Raw genomic sequence first — 21,032 nt, 5'->3', positions numbered from 1 at the left:
TCCCGAAAGACAAGGTTGCTGATAAGTGAGCCTCTGTCCTCTTTTGCTTGATTTGCCACGGTTTGCCTGATAAAAGAAATCTAGAAATCTCTTCTGTTTATGTCTGCTTTGTGCCCGTTGGGGTTGACCTGTTGCATGCATTTTAGAACTTCGTATATGTGTACGTTTTTCTTATTCTTACTCTTGCTCTCTTATCTTATTATGAATAACAGAGGCATTGTTCGCTGCTGTTACCTGGTTCTATAAAAGGAAGAGCTAGGGAAAGAATAGGAAAAGGGAAAAAAAGAGGTGGGGAGGAAACTGGGACCCTTTTTAAAAAGAGAAGAACTCATTTCCAAGCAAGCTTTGGTTTAAAAAATGCGAAGTTGTTTGTCTGAATAATCTAACCTCTGTTCCACGCGCGTCAACAGCATTACATTGTAACTGTGAATCGGTCACTGGAAAGGCATTAACTAATAGGAAAACGTACCGCAGCGTTTCCTTTGAACTTTTCCAACCAAAGTCCCGTTGAGTTCGTTGGTTGGAAATCCCATGGAATCGATCGGTGTCCTCTTTCGATATTTCCCCAAAACCGATCACCTCGGTCGGCCCCCGATCTGAGCGTACAGTAGCTGCAGTCGCGGTACTTCCTCTGACTTTGGCTCGGGCCAGAGCTCATAAAATCCGCCACCCCAAATTCCGCTACAAGATGCCAGCTAAACGAGGCATTCAGTAGCTGGCAGAAAATCAGCTCCGCTGAAGTTTATCCCAAGGCACCTGTCAATAGCATTTCATTGGAAGCGTGAATGTGCGTTGGAAGAAAGTTAAACTAAGGGGAAACGAGCAATCTCTAGAACAGATGTCTCTTCTTTCTTTCTTTCTTTCTTTCTTTCTTTCTTTCTTTCTTTCTTTCTTTCTTTCCTTTCTCTCTCTCTCTCTCTCCTTTTTACCAGAGGGCTTGTTCTTTCTCTTTCTCTCCCCCCTTTCCCCTCATTCCCCACCCCCAAACGCCAAGAAAATGCCACAAGGACACTGGCTTCCTAGCAATGTTGCTCCTTGAGAGCACTCACTCTGTGTAGGCAGCTGCGTTTGGGGAGGGGGGGGGAATGCAGATTTGGAGACGATGGGAAGGACACAAATGCAACTATCTGAGTTGGAATAGTTAGGGTGCCGTGGGAGAAACGGAGAGGAAAAAGAACCAACTGAAATATCGGGCCAAGTACTATAGTCGCCTATGGGTCTGATCTAAAGAAAATATTATTAGGAGAAGGAAAGGTAGAAGCCAGCGAGCTGAATGACGTTTAGAGCCAATTACTCTACGGAAGATATAGCAAAAAGTAGTTCCCTATTATGTGAGACACGTGCCTAGAAAATTCTCTTTTCCATGCAGGAAAAGAAAAACCTTACGCATATTCATGATCTCAAATTTGGTAGCAATTGGATGTCCCGTTCACGGATATAATATTGCATCCGAGACCGACCCGTGGAAGGCAACAGGTTTAATATTCCCACTCGCCCACAATAATGAATACAGCTGTGGTCGGGGGCGCCTTTCCCTCTGCACTGAAGACCACCAGCAAGTCCAAATAGATCTTTTGAAGAAGTTCTCTAAGGATGGGCTCTTGCACGAATCCGAAAGCTCGGAAGACTGAACCTCTGGTCCCGGTCACCGACCCAAGATTAGATCTCCAAGTAGATCTGATTTTACGTCGCAGATGCCTTTCCACAATCTTTCTTCTTTATTGGTGAAACTTTTTTTTTTTTTACTTTCCCTTCGTCTTGGCCTTCCCTTCTCAAGTCCTTTCCCAGCATTCACAACTATGAAATATCAAGGTCGGGTCAAGAGAAGCTGCTAGGTTGGCACGGAAATGCCCCACTTAAAATACTTACGGTGTACGGTGTAAGTATTATTAGGCCGATTCCGGATGCAGCCTCTAACTAGGAGCGCTGAATGCAGATGGTTACAAAATTCTGGCAGAAAACCTCCAAGAACCCAGCAATGAGTAAAAGAGGAAATATTACCCGTAGTTAGTTTCAAAAGTAGCCTAAGAAACGTTCTTCCTTGCCTGCGAAAAACAAAACACAATTTCCTTTTTTTAAAAAACCTCAAAATATCGCAGGTTTCCCCAAAGATCAGGCGTCGTGAAGTACAGGAATTCGAGATGTTCTTAAAGCCGGATCGGAAAATTCCCTCCACTTGTGCATGTTGGGACCTTATTTTTTTAAATAAAAAAGTAACGGGCAAGGAGAGGCACACACCTAAGCTGCCAACTAAACTCTTGTCTGAAAGGATCGACCAAGAGGAGCTTCAGAAAAGATCCCCTCCGCCCTCCCTCGCTTGTATTTGGAAAGTCAGGCTGAAAAATCGAGCGCGGGAGGCGGCAGTTCTAATGTAATCAATAGGGACGCGAAATCTGCTATGAAAGGTATTTTGCAGGATAAGATTAAGCACCCTTAAAATCCCTCCTGATCAAGCAAAGCACTTTTTTTTCTTTCTCCACGTGTGGAAAGGAGATGATGGGTGGGGGAATCAAGGTAGAAAAAATAAATAAGGAAACGGCAAATCCACAGATTCCGTTTTATGTGGCTCGATTTCTTCTTGAAACCGCGGGCTGCCGTGGGAAAAGCCGCGTTCATGTTTTTAGCGGTCTCAGAAAGCGGAATGAGCCGGGTGGGGAGAAAAAAAAAGAGCTTTCATTTGTAAAAGTGGCTTTGAATAATGGTGCGAAAGGTCTGGAGGACTTCAGTGACATCGACGCCGCACTTATTATTATTTTTTTAATTTATTGCTTAAACCCAGAAGGGGTAAGAAGAAGAAAAACGAAGCTTACGCCTAACTAAACTCCCATTCCGCGGGATTTATTTAATCGTTGGAAAGATAAATCAGCTGGTAAATTTACAGCCATTTAAAAGTACCTCCACCGACTTTTATCGCGGAAGCTTCAAGCGGCCTCGCTCCGACCCCGCCCCCTCGCAACCCCGCCTCCGTCCGGCCCGCAAAGACAGGCGGAGGCAAAAGCGGGAGAGGAGGCGGCCGAGCCATTGGCTGAGAGCAGCGGCCTCGGAAGAGATCCCGGCCAATCGGAGGGGCGCGGCTGGCAGGTGGCGGCGAGGTTATCAGCGCATCTTGTCCCAAGCGGAGAGTCCTTGGCCGAGGCGTTTTCGCAGCGGAGGCCGGGAAGGAAAAGGGGACCGCGCGGCAAAAGCCGCTGGAGGAAAAGGCTCCGGTTTACCCCCTGCAGGATTTCCAACCGGGGCTTCTTTTTCCCCTCTTTTTTCCCCCCAAAGCAGAAAAGCCGCCAGAAACCTGGAGCGGGCCGGTGGGGTTTCTCCCGCGCCTCCTTTCCCGGGCGACGATCGCCACGCCCCGCTCTTCCTCCACCCCTGGCCGGAGAAGGTCCCACCCCGGGCGATCGCGGCTGGGCTGGCTCTCCTCGGCAAACAAGCGGGACTCGGGACGACCGCGGCCTCTGCTCGGCGCCCTCCACGTGGGGCCAAACTTGGCGACCCGTCTCGGTTCGCTCGGCTGCTACTTTCTCCGCGCCGGCGGGGAAGCCGAGGAGGGTCCCGCCTTCGCTTTCTCCCACTTGCAGGACGGGAAGCAGCGGCGGCGGCTGCCTTGTCTCCTCTCCTCTCCCTCCCCCCCGCCGCCCCTTGATGCTGCCCAATGTTAGCCGTGGGGCAGATGGAGGCTAACCGCCAGGGCGCCTTCGTGCTGAGCAGTACGCCGCTGGCCGCGCTGCACAACATGGCCGAGATGAAGACCTCCCTCTTCCCCTACGCCCTGCAGAGCCCGGCCGGCTTCAAAGCGCCCGCCCTGGGCGGCCTCAACGCGCAGATCCCGCTGGGCACGCCGCACGGCATCAGCGACATCCTGGGCAGACCCGTGGCCGGCGCCGCCGCCGCTGCTGCCGCCGCCGCCGCAGGCAACCTGCTCTCCGGCCTGCCCCGCCTGAACGGACTGGCCGCCGCGGGGATGTATTTCAACCCGGCCGCCGTCTCCAGATACCCCAAGCCCTTGGCCGAGCTGCCCGGCCGGCCTCCCATTTTCTGGCCCGGAGTTATGCAGGGATCGCCCTGGAGGGACCCGCGGCTCGCCTGTCCCGGTAAGGTGGGTTTGGGAGTGGGGTGGGGGGAGGAAGCGCGGGGGAAGGGGGAGGCCGCAAAGGAGCGGAGAGGGCAGGTAGAGATCCGAGGGGATCCTTTGGATCCCTTTCGATCTTTTACCGCCCGTTGCATGGGGCTCCCATCCGCTCTCTCTGCTCATCGATGGTCCCGGGAGGGCTCCCCCCTCGGCGCTCTGCCCATGCCCGGATCCCCTCGCCTTGGCCGAGGCGCCGCTGTGGCGGCAGCCGTTTCCAGGACATTGGAACCAAACGCGGCTCTCGGACGCCAAGTCGCCGAGCTTGCCGGGTAGCGGACTCCGCCGGAGGGTCCCGTCCCGTTCGGAGGCCCGCCATTTGGGCTTCTCCTGCTGCTGCCGCCGCCTCCGCCTCCGCCGTCCGTTGAGCCAGGCGGGGAAAGCCAAGCGGGTGGCAACCCGGGCGAGGCGGCTTTTCCCGAGGCTGCGCGGGGCGGGCAAAGGGCTCCTTTCGATTTGCCGCTCGGCCTTCGCCCGCCCTCGGAGACGCCGGCTCCGTTCTCTTGGCTGCCGGTTAGGGATTGCGGTCGAGCGCCGAGACAAGCGTGGCGGTTTCCCTGCCCTTTCGGAGCCCCTGGAGGCGCTGACGGGGGCTGCTCTTCCTCTCCCTCGTTTTCAGCCCAGGCCGGGATGGTTTTGGACAAGGACGGCAAGAAGAAACACTCGCGGCCCACCTTCTCGGGCCAGCAGATATTTGCGCTGGAGAAGACCTTCGAGCAGACCAAGTACTTGGCCGGTCCGGAGAGAGCCCGCCTTGCCTACTCGCTGGGGATGACGGAAAGTCAAGTCAAGGTAGGGCGCCGAGCTCGGCTTTCCGGCGTAGCGACTCCAATGCGGATTCAGATCGAGGAGGGAGGGCTAAGCAGGACTTCCATGTTGCAAACTCCAAACATCTCCGGGGCCGCAGTTTGCAACATGGAAGTCCTATTTAGCCCTCTTCCTTCTCGATCTGAACTAGGACGGACGGTCTCTAAGGAAGCCAGCAGACTCTTAGAAGTTAAGCCTCGTTCAGATCCAGAGGAAGTATTCCCAAAGCGGCACTAGGTTGGATTCACAGCTTGCCTGGATGGAATCCAGGTTGGGCCACTTTTTCTTAGGAAGGCCCTTTGTTTTGCTGCCGCACTTAAATGAATGTAAAGGAACACAAGCTACAGGTTTCTTAGAGCAAAATTAGGTTTGCTGTCAAAAGCTTCCTATCAAGCAGCTCATATTAATGCACACAGTTCGTTCCTGAACGTCAAAAAAAAAACAAAAAAAAAAACGAAACAAATCTTGAACTTTGGGAAACTTTTGTTATTTATCATAGATCACATTCTTCGTTGCAAAATTTACTAAAATTAAACATTGCTAGGATTAAATAATGTTATGAAGAGATTAAATGTAAAATTTGTTTTTTCAGTCTTTCTCCCTGGCTCCAAACTTACTCCAAACAGACTAACCCATCCCGTGCCTGTTTTACCTTTTCACTCATTTTAAGTTCTAGCAATGAGATAAACTGAAACGTTTTAAGATCTGGGGGGGAAAACAGATTGCTGGCAAGATGCAAATTATTTAAAAATGAGAGAATCTTTTTGGAAATAAAAGCTAAATAAATTAATTGAAAGTTTCCCTGTAGCCAAGTTTGAGACAACCTTTGCATTACAAATCCTCTCAAAGAGCTTTTCTTTAGAGAGTTCAGAAAGGCAATTTCACCATTTTCTCAGGAACCAGCAAAGAATTCAGAAGTATTTTACTGAATGAGGGATTGTGCAATAACCACTTGTTGAACTGAAAATAAAATACTTCTATGCCAAACCCTTAACGTGGATTGGAATCAGATGCTTTCTTTACAAATTCAAAGATTATCTCTTCTGAATATAAGAAAGCCTCTTTTTAGGCAAAGTTAGCGCCTATCTGTTTTAGTCTTTCTAGAAGGCTGGAATTTCTCTCACAACTCTGTACTATGGTCATTCTTAGAATTAATTGTCCTGAAAACAAAAGAAATAATAGTCTTAAAGGTTGCCTTATTTTCTACTGTTACGGAAGGCCAAAAAGGGATATTAATATGAGCTAATATGTCTTATGCCTTTAGAGGCCAAGGGTCTTGCTTAGTGTGGTGGTTAACAGCCTGATGCACATTACAGATGGACCTCACCGTACTGAGATTTAATCCATATTCTGAACAAGTTTTTTAAAATTTGATTTAGAAAAAAGAGAAAGAAAAGCAAAGTTTAAATAAAGTTAAGTTTTCAAGTGGAAGATATTTAGATAGTATTAGTACCAATCCCGTAATTAATACCAAGATATCCAAAGAATTTCAACCCCCCCCCCCCTGCAAAGTTAGCAATTAATCCCAAAGGGGCTTCTTGGAAAGCAAGCTCTATTGAGTTCAGCTGGTTTTTGTTTCGGGTGAAAGTGGTTTATCTGTATTTCAAAGAGGCTTGCTGGGAGTGCTCCTTAAATCAAAGGGGACTTTACCTCAGAGTAAATCTGTTTACAGCGTAATTGAAAGCCCTCCTATTTGAAAGCAGGGTCCTTAGAGATTTCCTTCCTACAAATTACTAACTTTGGAATTAGTGGTGGGTGAGTGAATGGTGTGACATGGTTTAGAGGCCTGTGCACCTGCACATAGGCAAATTGTTCTGCAGGTGTCTTCTGTAGAAGCATTGCAAGGCAGTCAGTTGAAGAATAATTATACCAAGTTCCAGATTCTAAAGGCAAAATGTGATTTTGAAAAATATACATGAGCTTCCACCTAATCACAGGACCCTAAACTAAATTTTATTGGAATTGTGCAGGAACTCAGAAAAAAAGATGTAGCTGCACAAAAGTGATATTGACTAGGTTTTTGTGGGTACTACATATGTCCTGAATTGTTTTGGTCTTTAAATCCAGACCGCTGCACTATTTTAGCATAATATTTAATGTTAGGACACTCAGTGGGATATAGGGAACCTACTGTAAATAGATCTCCAGGACAATACCTTCTGGTGTTTGTGTATTTGCATGGAAATGTATATTTTTGTGGCTCTGAGGTGCAGCTGGTCATAATGGTGGGGGATTTAAACAGCATATTATCTTTAGCATTAGCAGTCAGGATATAATTAAGTGGCATTCTCTGCCTTATGTTCATCTTAAGTATCTGAAACCTATTTAAGAATAAAATATACGGTTCAAATTAATTTGTTCAAAACAAGCCCTGTTGCTCTTACATCTAAATTCCACTCAGATACTGGTATTCTAGTTGTGCCCTATTTACAGTTTTGGGGAACTGACATTTTACAGACTGAAAATCCAAACTCCAAACTAAGGCAATACTAGCTCAAATTAGAGTTCTTAAAATAGGAAACATTCTTTAAAACAAACAAAAACACAATTCGTAAAATGGCAAAAAAAATAATCTAGACCGAATGAAGAATTCTACTTTGAGGATGAACTCCCTTGTCTTCCCTCTCTTTCTCCCTGATTCTTGGCTGGGTGAAGAGCTTTTTTTCAAGCTTAAAAAAGGTTTACAGACTTTAAAAAAAGCTTTTAATAAACGTTTAGTAAAATTCATGCCTTGCTTTTTTCTCTATCCTCCCTCCCTAAAATTTAAAATAATTTCATTTACATTTTGAGAAGTTCGTTCGTTCGTTTCTAGCTGTTTAGCCACTCCATTGGCCAATCTTTCCACCAAAATATCTATTTTGCTGTTGAGCGTACTGAAATCTGGGGAAAGCCGAGTAATCACAATTGGAGGCATTTCCTCCCATTGCGGGATTATTTCCAATCCGCAGGATCCCGTTGCAAACACCAGCAGGGGACGGACCGAGCTATGATGGCTAGTGAAGATCTACATCTCTCAGGACCGTCCCTTTCTTTAGGGACCCCCTTCCCCACTCCCCACCGTCGCCAGTCCTCCAACCAATGGCCACTTTTGCCGCAAACCGACTTCGGGGCTTAAAAGTCTTCCCGAAGGACGGAGCTGCAACCTTCCCTCTAGCGCGGCTCCTCCTCTCAGCTGCCCCGACCTCCTTTGCCATTTCAGAGGTTGTGGAGGGAGGAGCTTTGCTGGCTGGGGGGATTCTGGGAGTTGAAGTCCGCCAGGCTGAAAGTTGGCAAGGTTGGAGGCCCCTGCTATGGAGGCAACAGGCGTCCGACTTTAACCATCTCTCTCTTTCCCTCTCTGGCCGGCCCAGGTCTGGTTCCAGAACCGGCGGACCAAATGGCGGAAGCGGCACGCCGCCGAAATGGCCTCGGCCAAGAAGAAGCACGATTCGGAGACGGAGAAGCTGAAGGAGAGTTCGGAGAACGAGGACGACGACGAGTATAACAAGCCGCTGGACCCCAATTCGGACGACGAGAAGATCACGCGGCTCCTCAAGAAGCACAAAGCGGCCGCCGTCGCCCCCCTGGCCCTGCTCAGCCCCTGCAGCAACGCCTCGGAGCCCTCGTGACTGCGACCTGGCCCGCCCCTCCTCTCCGCCGGCCTAGCAGGGTAGTCGACGCCAGCCCCACGACTGGCGGCCACCACGTCGTGTACAGCCCCGCGTGTCGGGAAATTCCTTTCTGTATATATATCTATATATTTTTATCGAATAAGTTAATGGCAAGGAACGGCCGCCGTTTTCCTCTTCGCCGCCGTCGGGTGCGGAGGAAGGAAAGAAGAAAAGCCTGGCTAGGTGGCTCAGTGGCTAAGACGTCGAGCTTGTCAGTCGGAAAGTTCAGCGGTTTGAATCCCTAGTATAGGTCTCCTGCGTGAGCAGGGGGTTGGACTAGATGACCTCTAAGGTCCCTTCCAACTCTGTTAACTGTTAAGTTATTCCGGCCTTCGTGGAGCAACGCCTAGGCTTCTTTTGCTTTTCGCCTCCCCCACCTCGCCCCCATGCCCCCCCCCCCGGCTTCTAACTTGGGAAATCGAAGCTGCCGGTGCGACCGGAAAGAGAGCAGCGCTAAAAGCAAGGCTCGGGGCCTTGAGCTTCGCAAGGGCCCAGCAGCGTGTGCAGCCAGAGGCGCTCAGCTCAAGCATAGCTGCTAGGCAGAGTGGGGCCAGTCCGTTGTATTCGGGAGTTTCTCTTGAAACCCGGCTCTCTAGAGCAGCGTCCCCTCAACCTTTTGGGCACCAGGGACCGGTTCCGTGGAGAAAGGACCGGAGGGTCCAGGGTTTTGTGTGCTGCCTGGTGTACCACTGCTCTGGATTGTAATCCTAGGAGGCACAGTGGCAGGATTCAGCCAGTTTGCACCACTTTGGGAGAACTGGTTGTTAACTTTCTGAGCAGTTTGGTGAACTGATTGTTGGAAGAAATCATTAGGGCACAGAACCGGTTGTTAATTTATTTGAAGCCCACCACTGCCTAGGCCCCCTAACTAGGGAGCAAACCCACCTCCCTTTAAAGGGGACTCTTCTCTGGTCCAAAAGGAATGTAGGATTGCAGAGGTTGAACAGATAATTGATTTGGACCAAACTTGATCGCAGTGGTTATGCATGGGGGAGCTCCATCGGGGCTGAGTAAATAGATAGGAGGTTGAGCCTCCTCTGTCCCAGGAGAGCCTCAGGCTGCATAACCTTGGTCTATTCTAGGCCCATCTGCACTTAGCTGAAGCCTGTTTTAATTCCTGGGATGCCCTGTGCAAAATAACTGCTTTAAATATCAACTGCTAGCCTAGAATTTCCATCCCATTGGATTCTAGTCATTTGGGGGAGGGGAGGGGAGGGAGGAGTCCGTAAATGCTGCTGGGATGTCAAGTGGGCTGAGGATGGAGTAGCTGCTGCCTTTGAAATTGTGATTTCCACCCCTCCATCCCCCCCCCCCTTTCCTGCTCCTAACAATCAAGCTGTTGTTACTGTTTTGTATATGAGTGGAGGATACCAGCTCAGCTGTGTATATAGAAAATTACAGATTTTTGTCATGTATATTTCTAGTGTAAAAACGAAAAAGGTTTCTTTCCCTTTTTAAAAAAATGGGTTTGGATGGCTTGGCTTCCTTTGATTTTGTTTTTTGTTCTAGGAGAATGTAAAGGGAGAGAGAACTGCTTCACTTGATTTTCAGTTGCTTTCTGACTCGTACAGTTGGAAAGACTTTGTATAAATCAATAAATTATTTAACAAGCTTTTCCTTTGGAAAATATCTGCCTTTGGAGTGTGATGGCTGTCTTGGGCTTATTTCACTGGAGTCTTGTGGGCCAGCCCTTTCTTATGTAGAAACATCACTTCTTTGTAAGATTTGCTGCTTTGGTGGAAATATTTTTGACTTGCATTATTTTCTATAGAACAAGAAACATAGAACTGGTCTTGTTAATGGGCAGAACACTTTCTATTTTATAAATAGAAATACAGAATACAGTACCGGATAGTTTTAAAGCCTTAACCTCCATTTCAATGGATAGTTCAAGATAAAGCTACAAACTTGATTTATTAGAGCACCAGGTATTTTATTTTTAAATATTCAGTCCTGGAAGCATGTTTGCTGTAAAAGGAAACTTTTCTGGGCAATTTCCCCCTGATTAGATGCTAGTTTTAAAAAACTTCACATTAGAAAAATGCTTTATTTATGGAGAGTAAGTTATTTGGGTATTTGAAAATTCAACATTTATATTTCTCAGATCAAAGCCATACAGAAGAAGGAAACCTTTAGGTGTAATACCAACATTTCTTCCCAATGGTAATATCACCATCACCATCATCCTTAGCAAGTCTGTAAATTGTTATCCAAAAGTATTGCCAGAGGAAACATTTTTTTTTCTTTCAGGGTTCAGAATGGCTAAGTGGGACCATCCTAAAGTGGGAGTTATGCCATTTCCTTGATAATATCCCACTATTAGAGAAACATTTATCCCGCTGAATCTCCCACTTATTCCATAATTATTAGGACAGACACAACTATTTGTAGCCAGACAGAATTATTGTCGATCTGATAGTATGATCTCCTCTAAAAATATAAAATCAATATACCAGTGAATGAGCAGAATCAAGACAAAAACCAAAATTGGATTAACTCAAATTAATTTTACTTTAAATTGGTACATTGAATATGATTGCTTCTCATATGTTTAATGTTCCCCTTCTATCGTATTATTAATTAAACTGTGGTCGTAACTTTTGAATGGGTGCTGGGATCTATACCTGGAGTTTTCAGGAGACACATACAGAACACATAAAGTCAGTGTAAATAACTTGGTGTGATTCAGGCTAACTATCATCCTCATTCTGGCTTGATGTCCACTAGGAGTTGGAATATTTTAATGGGATCATTTAGAAGAACAAGTCAAACAAAGCATGTTTCAAAGAGGATGAAACTTCTGTATGATTCGGTCATCATAGACTGCAATATTGCTGTAATATGAATCTTATTATACTTGAAGAGACTGCATTTAGCTCCCATGAGAAATATGTCCTTTCATGCACATAGTTCCAAAATAATATAGCCCTTTAGTCATAATGCAGGACTATTAATGCTGCTTGACTAGACAACAAAGCATGAATAGAAATGGAATGAAATGTGAATATATTTTCTGACTTTAAGTTACTTTAGAGATATAGTTTCAAACATGTTGCTACAGGATTTTATGTCTGCCATACAAATAATGTGAGAAAAATGATATTGGGGCTTTGGGTTTCAGTTCTGTGCATGCTTATTTGGGAATATGTCCCCTTAAAATGTGAGAAACTAAATTATGTGTAGGCTGCATAATCAGTTCTTTGATGGAAAGTGCATAGACAAAAAAAAGTCAGAAATTGCAAAAAAAAGGGGGGTGTTAAGACCTATCAGAATGAATGAAGCTATTTTCAAGTTAGCCCTGGACAGAGTGCATGTTAGCAGAAAAGCCACATCAGATTTCAGCAGGAGTAAAGTTGTTTCTTTGAGCATTTGATAAACTCTGCGTTCCATAATTTGTGACCTTAGGCAGGTTACATCAATGATTTTTTAAAAGTCAAAATGTAAATACAATACAGAACCAATATAACAAATCACAGCCAACACAGCTGTCAAAAACAGCTTGCCGTTGGAGGCAAAAAATCCAAGTGGTAATTCCAATAAGTGGTGAAACCGATAACAGAACGATTTTTCCCAAGAATTGCTGCTTAAGGTAGCCCATTTCACCCTTCTTGGTGGAAAAGTGGAACAAAACATGAGCATTTTTGCTCAATTCAGGCCTGGTTTTAGTTAGTTTAAGATTCAGATGAAAAAGGGCAATTTATATTAATATTTCTTGTGATTCCATTTTTAGTTTCATAATTTCTAATAATGCTGTCAACAATGGATGATGTTTATTTTCCTTGTTTTTACAAGAGCACTCATGTTTATGCATTTCTAACACAGAGGGCTATTTAAACTGAACCTATTCATGCTTATTCAAAAGTAAGATCAACAGGCTTAAATGAAGCTCTGAGGTAAGTGTATATGGATTGTAGTTTTAATTATTTACTTCACAAGATTTTAAATATATAACACCACCAAGCTGAACAGATGTTTCTGAAGAACAGAGTTTGTTTGCTTAAAAGTATTTTTATAGCAGTAGTGAAACATATTCCTGAATAATTTGGAAGAAATCATTGAAATATAATTTAATAAATTAAAGGAATACAGAAATATCAAAGTCTATGTGAATGAGGTACAAGATTAAAATGTTATTTTTAAAAGTCAGTGAAAATGAAAATTCATCTCGTACAAAAGTGACATATTTTTATTTATATAAAAGTCTCTCTCGACTCTGAATAATACGTATTATAAAAGGAGAATATCATTTTTATCTAAATAAATAGGAATACAATGTACTTTCTCCTAATTGTGAGAATTTTGTTTAAGGAAAAAATATCCACCCATCTACAATAGGACAATGCTTACATTAAGCTTCCTCGTGTGTTGTAAAATATGCAGGCTTTCAAGATATACTGATGTCTTCATCAGGTTAAATTTTAAAAGCAAATTAAGCAATAGTATTACCCTGTGGTAAGATGAGTGGTCAATATGTTTGATCCATAGATGATAGAGTGAGTGAGTGAGTAAGTGAATGAGTGAGTTGCTATTGTGGGATTCTTCATCTTACCACAGCCCTCTTGGTAATTGTTTTCATTCTAGTCATCATAATCCTTATCTTGGTTTAGGTCAGGGTGGGTTTTGGGAACTTCCAGAATCACTTATTGCTAACTAAGCCCTTCTTCCCTCCCTCCCTTCTTACCATACTTCATCACCAACATTAGCAGCTGCTACCGTAAAAACAGGCCAAGCAACCAGTAAGTAATGTGAGTTGCCACTGTTCTAGAAACCTGCAAAAAGCTGTGCCAGGAACCTTTCTAGTCCCTCCCCTACATGCATGGTCCAACTTCAGAAAAAAAATGCTGCCGCCTTTCTCCTCTAAAAAATATATATATAAGTGTGGCTTCATGGACTCAAAAATGATGCCTTAGGCTGAGCTGTATCATGAAAAAGTCTAAAACATCTGGAGTAAAACGTTTTCCTACCTAGCCAGTCTTTTGGGATATTTTTCAGGCAAAAAAGGGAGGGAGGGAGGAGATAAAGAAAGAAGAAAGAAAAAGAAAGGAAGGAGAAAGGAGAGAAGAAAGAAGGAAGGAAAGAAAAGAAAGAAAGATGCTGCATTATCCCTAGTATGTGCTAATTTATTCTATGCTGAAAGTGCTGTTTCTTGATGAGAAAGCTATATTTTAAGCATCTGCTGGATGTCAAATGTGTTGTCCCTAATGAGGCTCTCTTTAAGCTTCATAATTGCCTTATGATATCTAAGTGCTTAGTTTTCTCTCTTGTTTCTTTTGTGCTGTATTTCAAATAATGAATGTGAATATGGCCCTTGGGAGGGGTAATTATTTTAGATGAAAGGGCAAAGATGTAATATTGTGTAGACTGTGTAGTAGCACTGAATTAAACAGAAGGAGACAGCCCACGTGTTCATTATTTCTGCACAAAATGAAAATATTCTCACATCCAGTAACTTTTTAGATCTTGGAGGGGGAAAAAATCGCATTTCATGTAGCACTCATTGGTAAACTGTGTGTGTTACTTTTCTTCCAGGAACTCATCATGGTGTTTTCTCCATGAGCTCCAGTTTTATCAACAAACCTATGAATCTGATTAGGTTGCAAAGCAATAACTATGCTGACATAGCCCATAGGCTTTGTGGCTGAGTATGGACAAGAAGTTGGATCTCCCCAACTGTACCCCAATATACCACACACATATTTTAAAAAGCCTCTCCTTCCCTTTGAAGGAGAAAATTTATTTTGCAAGATATAAATTCTTAGACTGAACATTATCAATGCCTCTATGTGTCAGGTTTCTAACAAAGGTGCGGAAGGTTTCTTTTGCTTCTCCAATTCACAGAGCCACAGTTCAGGCCACGTATAATTCCTTTGATGTTGGATCCCATTGGGACTGATTGGCAGGATGGCAGTTTGGTAGTGTAGCGCAACAGTGACAGGTAGAAATCCCCTTTTTCTCCAAATAAGGATCTTTTCCAGCCCTATCTAAAAACAAGCAGAACATCTTCCAGTTAATACAATATGTTCTGCAGTAGGTGAATCAACAGCCTGATACACCTTCATTGTTCTGTATAGGTTGGGATGTTTTTCAAGGTATCTGCAAACAGATTGTATCTAAATGTCTGTTTAACACTAGGGCTCAAAAATACCCAAAGTTGCTCCTATAATGTGCAGCACTGGGACCTACAGCAATATTACTCATAGATTTGAACCAACAGCATATTACACTAACAGATAATGGAAGCTAACTTAGGCTACTTTCCCTTTAATGTACAAATTTGAACTTATATTTTCTTACACTTTGGAGTTAAAACATGGGAATAAATTGGCATTTAGCTGCTCAACCACTAAGGATTTCTTGGAAGATCTAAAAACAATACGTCAAAGCCCAATTTTATGTCATCCTAAAACTAGGATTTGTTCCTGTCACCCTCTAGAAGTTACTAGGTTTCAGTTATTCATCTCTGATTATGCTGTACACATTGCTTGGTTTTGTAGTTCAATATGCAAGTCCCGAGGATTGCTGCAATTAAAAAAAACACCACTGTTGGTTTAAGCAATGGAAATTTGTTTTTAGATTAAATTTTAGACCTGAGCAGGCCTGAATAGGCAGAACTCCTTGGCCAAGCCCATGCTTATCTTCTTAATTTAAAATACAATTTTGCAATGATTACCACTCCTTTTCCCAAAGTCAACTAAGTCTGAGCCAAGTCACAAGCATTACTCTCAAGATTAGTTAACCTACATTTGGTGAACTTTAGGTTCACACACCGGTTTGTTAAACAGAGCAAACTCATTTCACTCTCTCTGGGCCTTTCCAAACCTGACACTGATGTGCTACAGGTCTGGAAAAGTGATAGATCGCTCCACTTTTAGGGATATGCTGGTATACAGGTAGTCCTCGAGTTAGGACCACAAATGAGCCCAAAATTTATGTTAAGTGAGACAGTTAAATTAATTTTGCCCCATTTTATTATCTTTTTTGCCATGGTTATTAAATGAATCACTGCAGTTGATAAGTTAGTAACCCGGTTGTTAAATAAATCTGGCTTCCCCATTGACTTTGCTCATCAGAAGGTTGCAAAAGGTGATCACATGACCTTGGGATGGGACACAGCAACGGTCACAAATATGACCCAGTGGCCAAGCAAATCTGAAATTTGATCACATGATTATGGGCATGCTGCCAAATTTGTAACTGAAAAATGATCATGTCACCTTTTTTCAAATTTGTAACTGAATGGCCACTAAATAAATTATTGTAAATAAAGGACTACCTGTACTTTGCTAGTAGTTGGCCTCTCCTGGATGAGGGGAATGTGCTGCTTGAGCAGAGAGAGGCTGAGACTTAAGGGGTGGGAGAAAATGGGCATTTCTGGGTCAAGCTCTTTTCTCGAGGCCTGGGGACGTGGGACCTGCTGATCTGGTGCTATTGATGGAGTGAATCACAACCTCGGAGGCAGAGGTTTCCTTGTTGGGGAAGTTTATCATTCAGCAATAAGATTGCCTCTTTGGCTGAACCCCCTAACTTGGATTATAGCCATTGCAGAGGAAGATGGAAGGATAATCTGGCATGGGTAAAGGGCACCGGTTTACACAATGTGGAGGTACCTCAACCTTTGAGTCTTTCAGGTGTGTTAGAGCAGGGATCACCAACCTTGGCAACTTTAAGCCTGGAGGACTTCAACTCCCAGAATTCTCCAGCCAGTAGGTTGAAGTCCTCCAGGCTTAAAGTGGCCAAGATTGGAGGCACCTGCTCTGGAAGCAACAGGCATCTGACCATCTCTCTCTTTCCCTCTCTGGCTCTGTGTTAGACTACAGCTAGGCTACCCTGTGTTAGACTAGAGCTCCTAGACCTCTCAGCTAGCTTTCAACCATCCCAGGAGATGAAATCCAACACATCTGAGAGGCAGCCCAGTAGAGCAATCGCGGTGTGAGCAGACCAAGATGTTATCCCAAGCTGCCTCCTGTGGAGACGTGCAAAAGGAAAGGCGCGAGATTCTTCCTGACGTCGTCCAGCTGTTCTAATGAGCGTCTCTCCTCCTGATGAGAAAGGCTGGCCGGGCAGCCTTAAGGGCCAGCGGTGCTATTGACCCTTTCGCTATTCCAGAAAGAGCCTCCCTCGCTCCTGCCTGGACTTACGCCGGGGGCAGGGATCAGAGACGCGTTGGGACCAGCTGCCTCCTCTCGCTGAGATCACTCCGAGCATCCCAAAGCCACCCAATCGCAGGACGGCGATGATCCTTGGGGTGGGGTGGGGGGCTTATAGGGCTGGGTGGGCGCGGGAGAGCGAAGACACGGCAAGCAGCGATGAGGGCGCGTTAATTTGGACCGAGCCCCTTTCGAAGCACACCTAGTTGCGCAAAGTCTCAGTGGAGATGCTCAGTCATCCAGGTCGTGGTTGTCCCAAAGGTGCTTTTTTCAGAAGCTTCCTGGATGAAAAGCGAAACGTCTTCAAAGAAAAACAGAAAGTCCAGCTGCCTCTTGAGAAGGCACCTTTGGGACTACTTGCGCCAAAGGATCAACCCCTCTCCCCCTTGGCGTCAAGGCAGCAAGGCTCCAGCAGCAGTCATTCCCGACGCAGGGTCGATGGGTGGCCTGGCAGGTGTTCGCATCAGCTGAAACAGCGCGGGTTTTCATCCAGCAGCGGTGCCCAGACCTGAGGAGAGGTGGGGGGCAGATGGTACATTGTTCCGGGGCCCATGGAGCTCAAAGGGATTTTTTTTTTTTTTACAAAACCAATTTTTTTTAAAAGAAAAACAATATTGGATATATACTTCATACTCTATACTTTGTGCATATAGCAAAACCGCCTTGCAGCCTTGTTTGACATAACCTTTATGGCAGGGGTGTCCAAACTTGGGAACTTTAAGATTTGTGGACTTCAACTCCCAGAATTCCCCAGACGGCTGGTTGGGGAATTCTGGGAGTTGAAGTCCACAAATCTTAAAGTTCCCAAGTTTGGACACCCCTGCTTTATGGGCACGCGACCCCACCCCCACCCCCGCATCCCGTTTTGGGCCTAGTAGGTCTCCCTGCAGTACAATAATGACATTATTGATTTATGTGTCCATGGGTAGGTGAGGGGGCCCATATTAGTCTTGTTCTATCACTTAATAATTCTCTCGCCCCACCCTGGCAGTGCGGATTGTGTCCTCATGTCTGTCAGGGGCTGCTGGACTACAACTCCCCTCTTTCCTGGTCACCTTGATGTCGATGATGGGGACTGCACTGGGTGGGCAGGCTGCCTCTGTATCAACACTCCTGGTGGCCAAGATTGATGGGACTTTGGATTTTGCAACATGGGCTTGCTTGGCCCTGGCCCTGGAGAAGAACTATGCTCACCTCCCCCTCCCCCCTTTCCAGCCTGTGGGCGCTTTTCTCGTGCTCAGGCCATTCATCCCAAAGCAGAGAGGTACCAGCATTGCTGAAGGCAGCTATTCATCCTTCCTTCAAAATGGAGTGCTTAGAACCCCACAAGCACTTTTTTAAGGCAGATAGGCAGGCGTTTGCTTCTCTGTAATGGGGCAATCCGTGCCTGGGTTCAAAGACCCTGTTAAGCCAAGGATGCGGTGCTTTTAGCCAAGATCTTGTGTCATAGGCCGCAATAGCCTCACTCGCACATAACGATTATCCATACATCAACGGGTGGCTTTCGCAAGGTACAGTATGGTTAAAAAAAATTGACGGTCGTGACGGTGCGAGCAAAGCTCTTAAAAACAGCGGGATTCAATCGCACCGACGCGGCGACAATCTTAACTGTTTTGACCAGAGGTCTTCAAACTTGGCAACTTTAAAACTCGGGGACTTCAACACCCAGAGCTGGCTGGAGAAGTCTGGGAGTTGAAGTCCCCGAGTCTTAAAGTTGCCAAGTTTGGCCCCCCTGGTTTTGACTTTAACTCTGAACACCCCTGTAAAGATACACACAAGCTAAAATTAAACACAGGACTTTAAGCCAGCCACGTCCCATTGCTGCCTCAATTCTGATGACCAGTAAACCAGAGACTGGCCGTGCAAATCCAGACTCAGCACGTTTGGAAACCGGGACAGATCCGGCCTTTTTAGCCCTTTGGCCTGGTTTGTGTTTATCGACCGGCAAGTTAGCGGTCCTCATGAAGTCGTTGTTGTCCGTCCGCATCTTGCCCTATAGTCTTCCTTTTCCGCGTTTCCCAAAGGGTTGGGAGCCAGATCCCGTTTATTCCAGAGGAGAATCAAAGAGAGAGAGGCTTTTTTTAAAAATAGCTTTCCCTTCTTCAACGACGGTTGTGCTTCGTTGCTTCCCCTTTGGGCAGAAAGCGGGGCCGTTTCTTCGCCATTCCAAAAACCGACTTGGAAGGAAATCCCTTTCACTCTCCACTACTTGGGCTCACCAAGACACCAGTCCACATGCGAGGGTTAATTTCGGGATCAAGAGGCGGCTGGGCGGAAAGCGTTTTGGCTTCGCTTTTTCGTTCATATTTGGTAGCTGTCGGGGCTGTCGGTTCCAGGACACTCGGGGTGCAGGTTCGCCTCTTCTGAAAGGACAAAACTGCAAATTCCCTCAGCCCAACCCAGTGCGACAAACGCGGAGGCGGCAATTTTATATTGATGCGATTAAAGTGAGCGTCAAGCCCTAGGCTTCCTTTGGGCGAAATATCTAGCTAGACCTGTCCTTTCAATCCAATGCGAACTTTCTCTGGAAACTGCATGGCACAGAATTGTATATTACAATTACATATAATACGTGCCTATTATAAGACACGTTTCGCTAGTGCTTTCCCTTCCTTCCCGGGATGTATTCTAATTCCAGCCAATTGCTCCCACGTGCAAATCAAGGGAAAGTGGGCTGGACGCCGGGTTAATTTCCCGAGTTCGCATAAGGCACCGTATATAAGTATAAAGTGAGCTCCCAGGTTGGCCAGAGATTGTTCCCTACGGTTCTGTATTCTCCTGTAAGATAATGACTTCCAAAAAACAAATGCTTGATAAGACTCCAGAAACGAAACTATTACTGAATCGGAGTGTCAGATTAGCAGGGAGGTCACTGGAGGTGATGTGGGAGACATTTCCCCTTCCCCCTTTTCTCTGGTTTTGATTCCCAAATACAATTTGTAGAGAAGGGAGGGGAGAGGAGGGGAGAGAGAAAGAAAAAAAAAGGAAATGAAATTGAGCGCAAGTCAAAAGGTAAAACGTTTTGTATCAATTTGAAGCAGCAACTTCTCCTAATGAAGACTGCAATTGTGTACTTGTCCCATCGACTTCATTGCAGTTTTCTTCCCAAAACTATGCTGGACCGCATTCATTGTTGACCAATCAACTGGCCGGCGACCAATTCAATGGATATAAACAGATTTAAACAGGACACAGGGAGGTTCTTGCGGGGGAAACCGGAGACAAAAACAGCAGCGCATCTAAGATCGCGCAAGTCGTGTGGAAAAGGGCGTTTTGGGTACGGTATAACTTTTGGGGGTCAACCTCTTCAGGCGATCTAAAGGGATCTGACTCGTTTTTCATATTTCCGAGGCTGTTTGACTTCAACAGCCGGCAAGTGGCCAGTGGCCTGCAAGTCCTCTTTGGCTTCATGCCGTTCACAAGCGGCTTTCATCTACCTTCAATAACGACACGAAGCCAGCCCACAGCAGAATAAAAACGTAGAATGAGATTTACTCGTTAGTTCTGCATTGAAAGGTTTGCACTGCACGGCTTGACAAAATCTGGTAAAGACCCAGCACAGAATCCACATACGCTAAAAGTTTGTTAAACTTGAACTGATCAGCATATTGAGTGAAAATAGTCACTAGTAACCCATAAAGGGGAGTTAATATGTTTGGCAGCCTTTCTTAATTTTTATATAGCTAAAATGGGAAATCCGCAGGCTGAAAACGTTTAGGTTGTAGCCCTTCTCCCCCGGAGGACAATCTTGAGATAAATCCCTCTAAATTAGACACTGCTTTCGATCAGTTAGGTGTTAAGATCGGGACGCAAAGGCACTCAAGTTCTTTCACTCCGCTGAAAGCGAGGCTCTGCTGGGGCTGTCTGGCAGGAAGAACTGGGAGCGATCGGCAACTCTAGCCGTAGGATTAGCAAAACAGGTGCATTTTTTCATCCCAGCCAGGCTACTGGTAACGTTGGTGTTTGTGGATTGTGGGGGGAAAAGCCACGCATCGCCTTAAAAACCACCCACGCGACCTCACAGCTGGTTTCCTTAGACTAGCCCAGCTGAGTTTGGGTCTTGAACTCTTGCAACATTTCTCACATCGGTGCAGGGGGACGATGAGCTTGCACAGTGGAGAAAGCACCAGGCCCGGCGAGAGGGGGGAGGGTTAAAATGAAGGTTTCTAGACCCTTTTTACAAATCGCTATTTTTCACCCCAAGAGAAGACAAGGGGACGCGCAGAAAAAGCCAGACACCTATTTAATCATGATCATTTTTTTATTGCTTGAGAACCAGAATGCTCATTTCGCAGTGAACCCGCCACA

The 21,032-nt window shown here is 45.5% G+C and overlaps 1 protein-coding gene across 1 annotated transcript; it reads left to right on the top strand.

Annotated features, from left to right (window-relative positions):
* Positions 1-3,153: 3,153 nt before the first annotated feature.
* Positions 3,154-10,489, top strand: NKX6-2 (NK6 homeobox 2). Its single transcript, XM_081955238.1, has 3 exons — positions 3,154-4,085; positions 4,740-4,912; positions 8,278-10,489. Exons 1-3 carry the CDS (start codon positions 3,647-3,649, stop codon positions 8,533-8,535), a joined length of 870 nt encoding a protein of 289 aa, XP_081811364.1. The 5' UTR covers positions 3,154-3,646; the 3' UTR covers positions 8,536-10,489.
* The last annotated feature ends 10,543 nt before the right edge of the window (positions 10,490-21,032 follow it).

This window comes from Natrix helvetica (assembly GCF_964273705.1).
Source record: "Natrix helvetica genome assembly, chromosome: 5".
NCBI classification, from domain to species: Eukaryota; Metazoa; Chordata; class Lepidosauria; order Squamata; family Natricidae; genus Natrix; species Natrix helvetica.
Note: the sequence above shows the minus strand (reverse complement) of the source record. Positions and strands in the feature narration are given on the sequence as shown.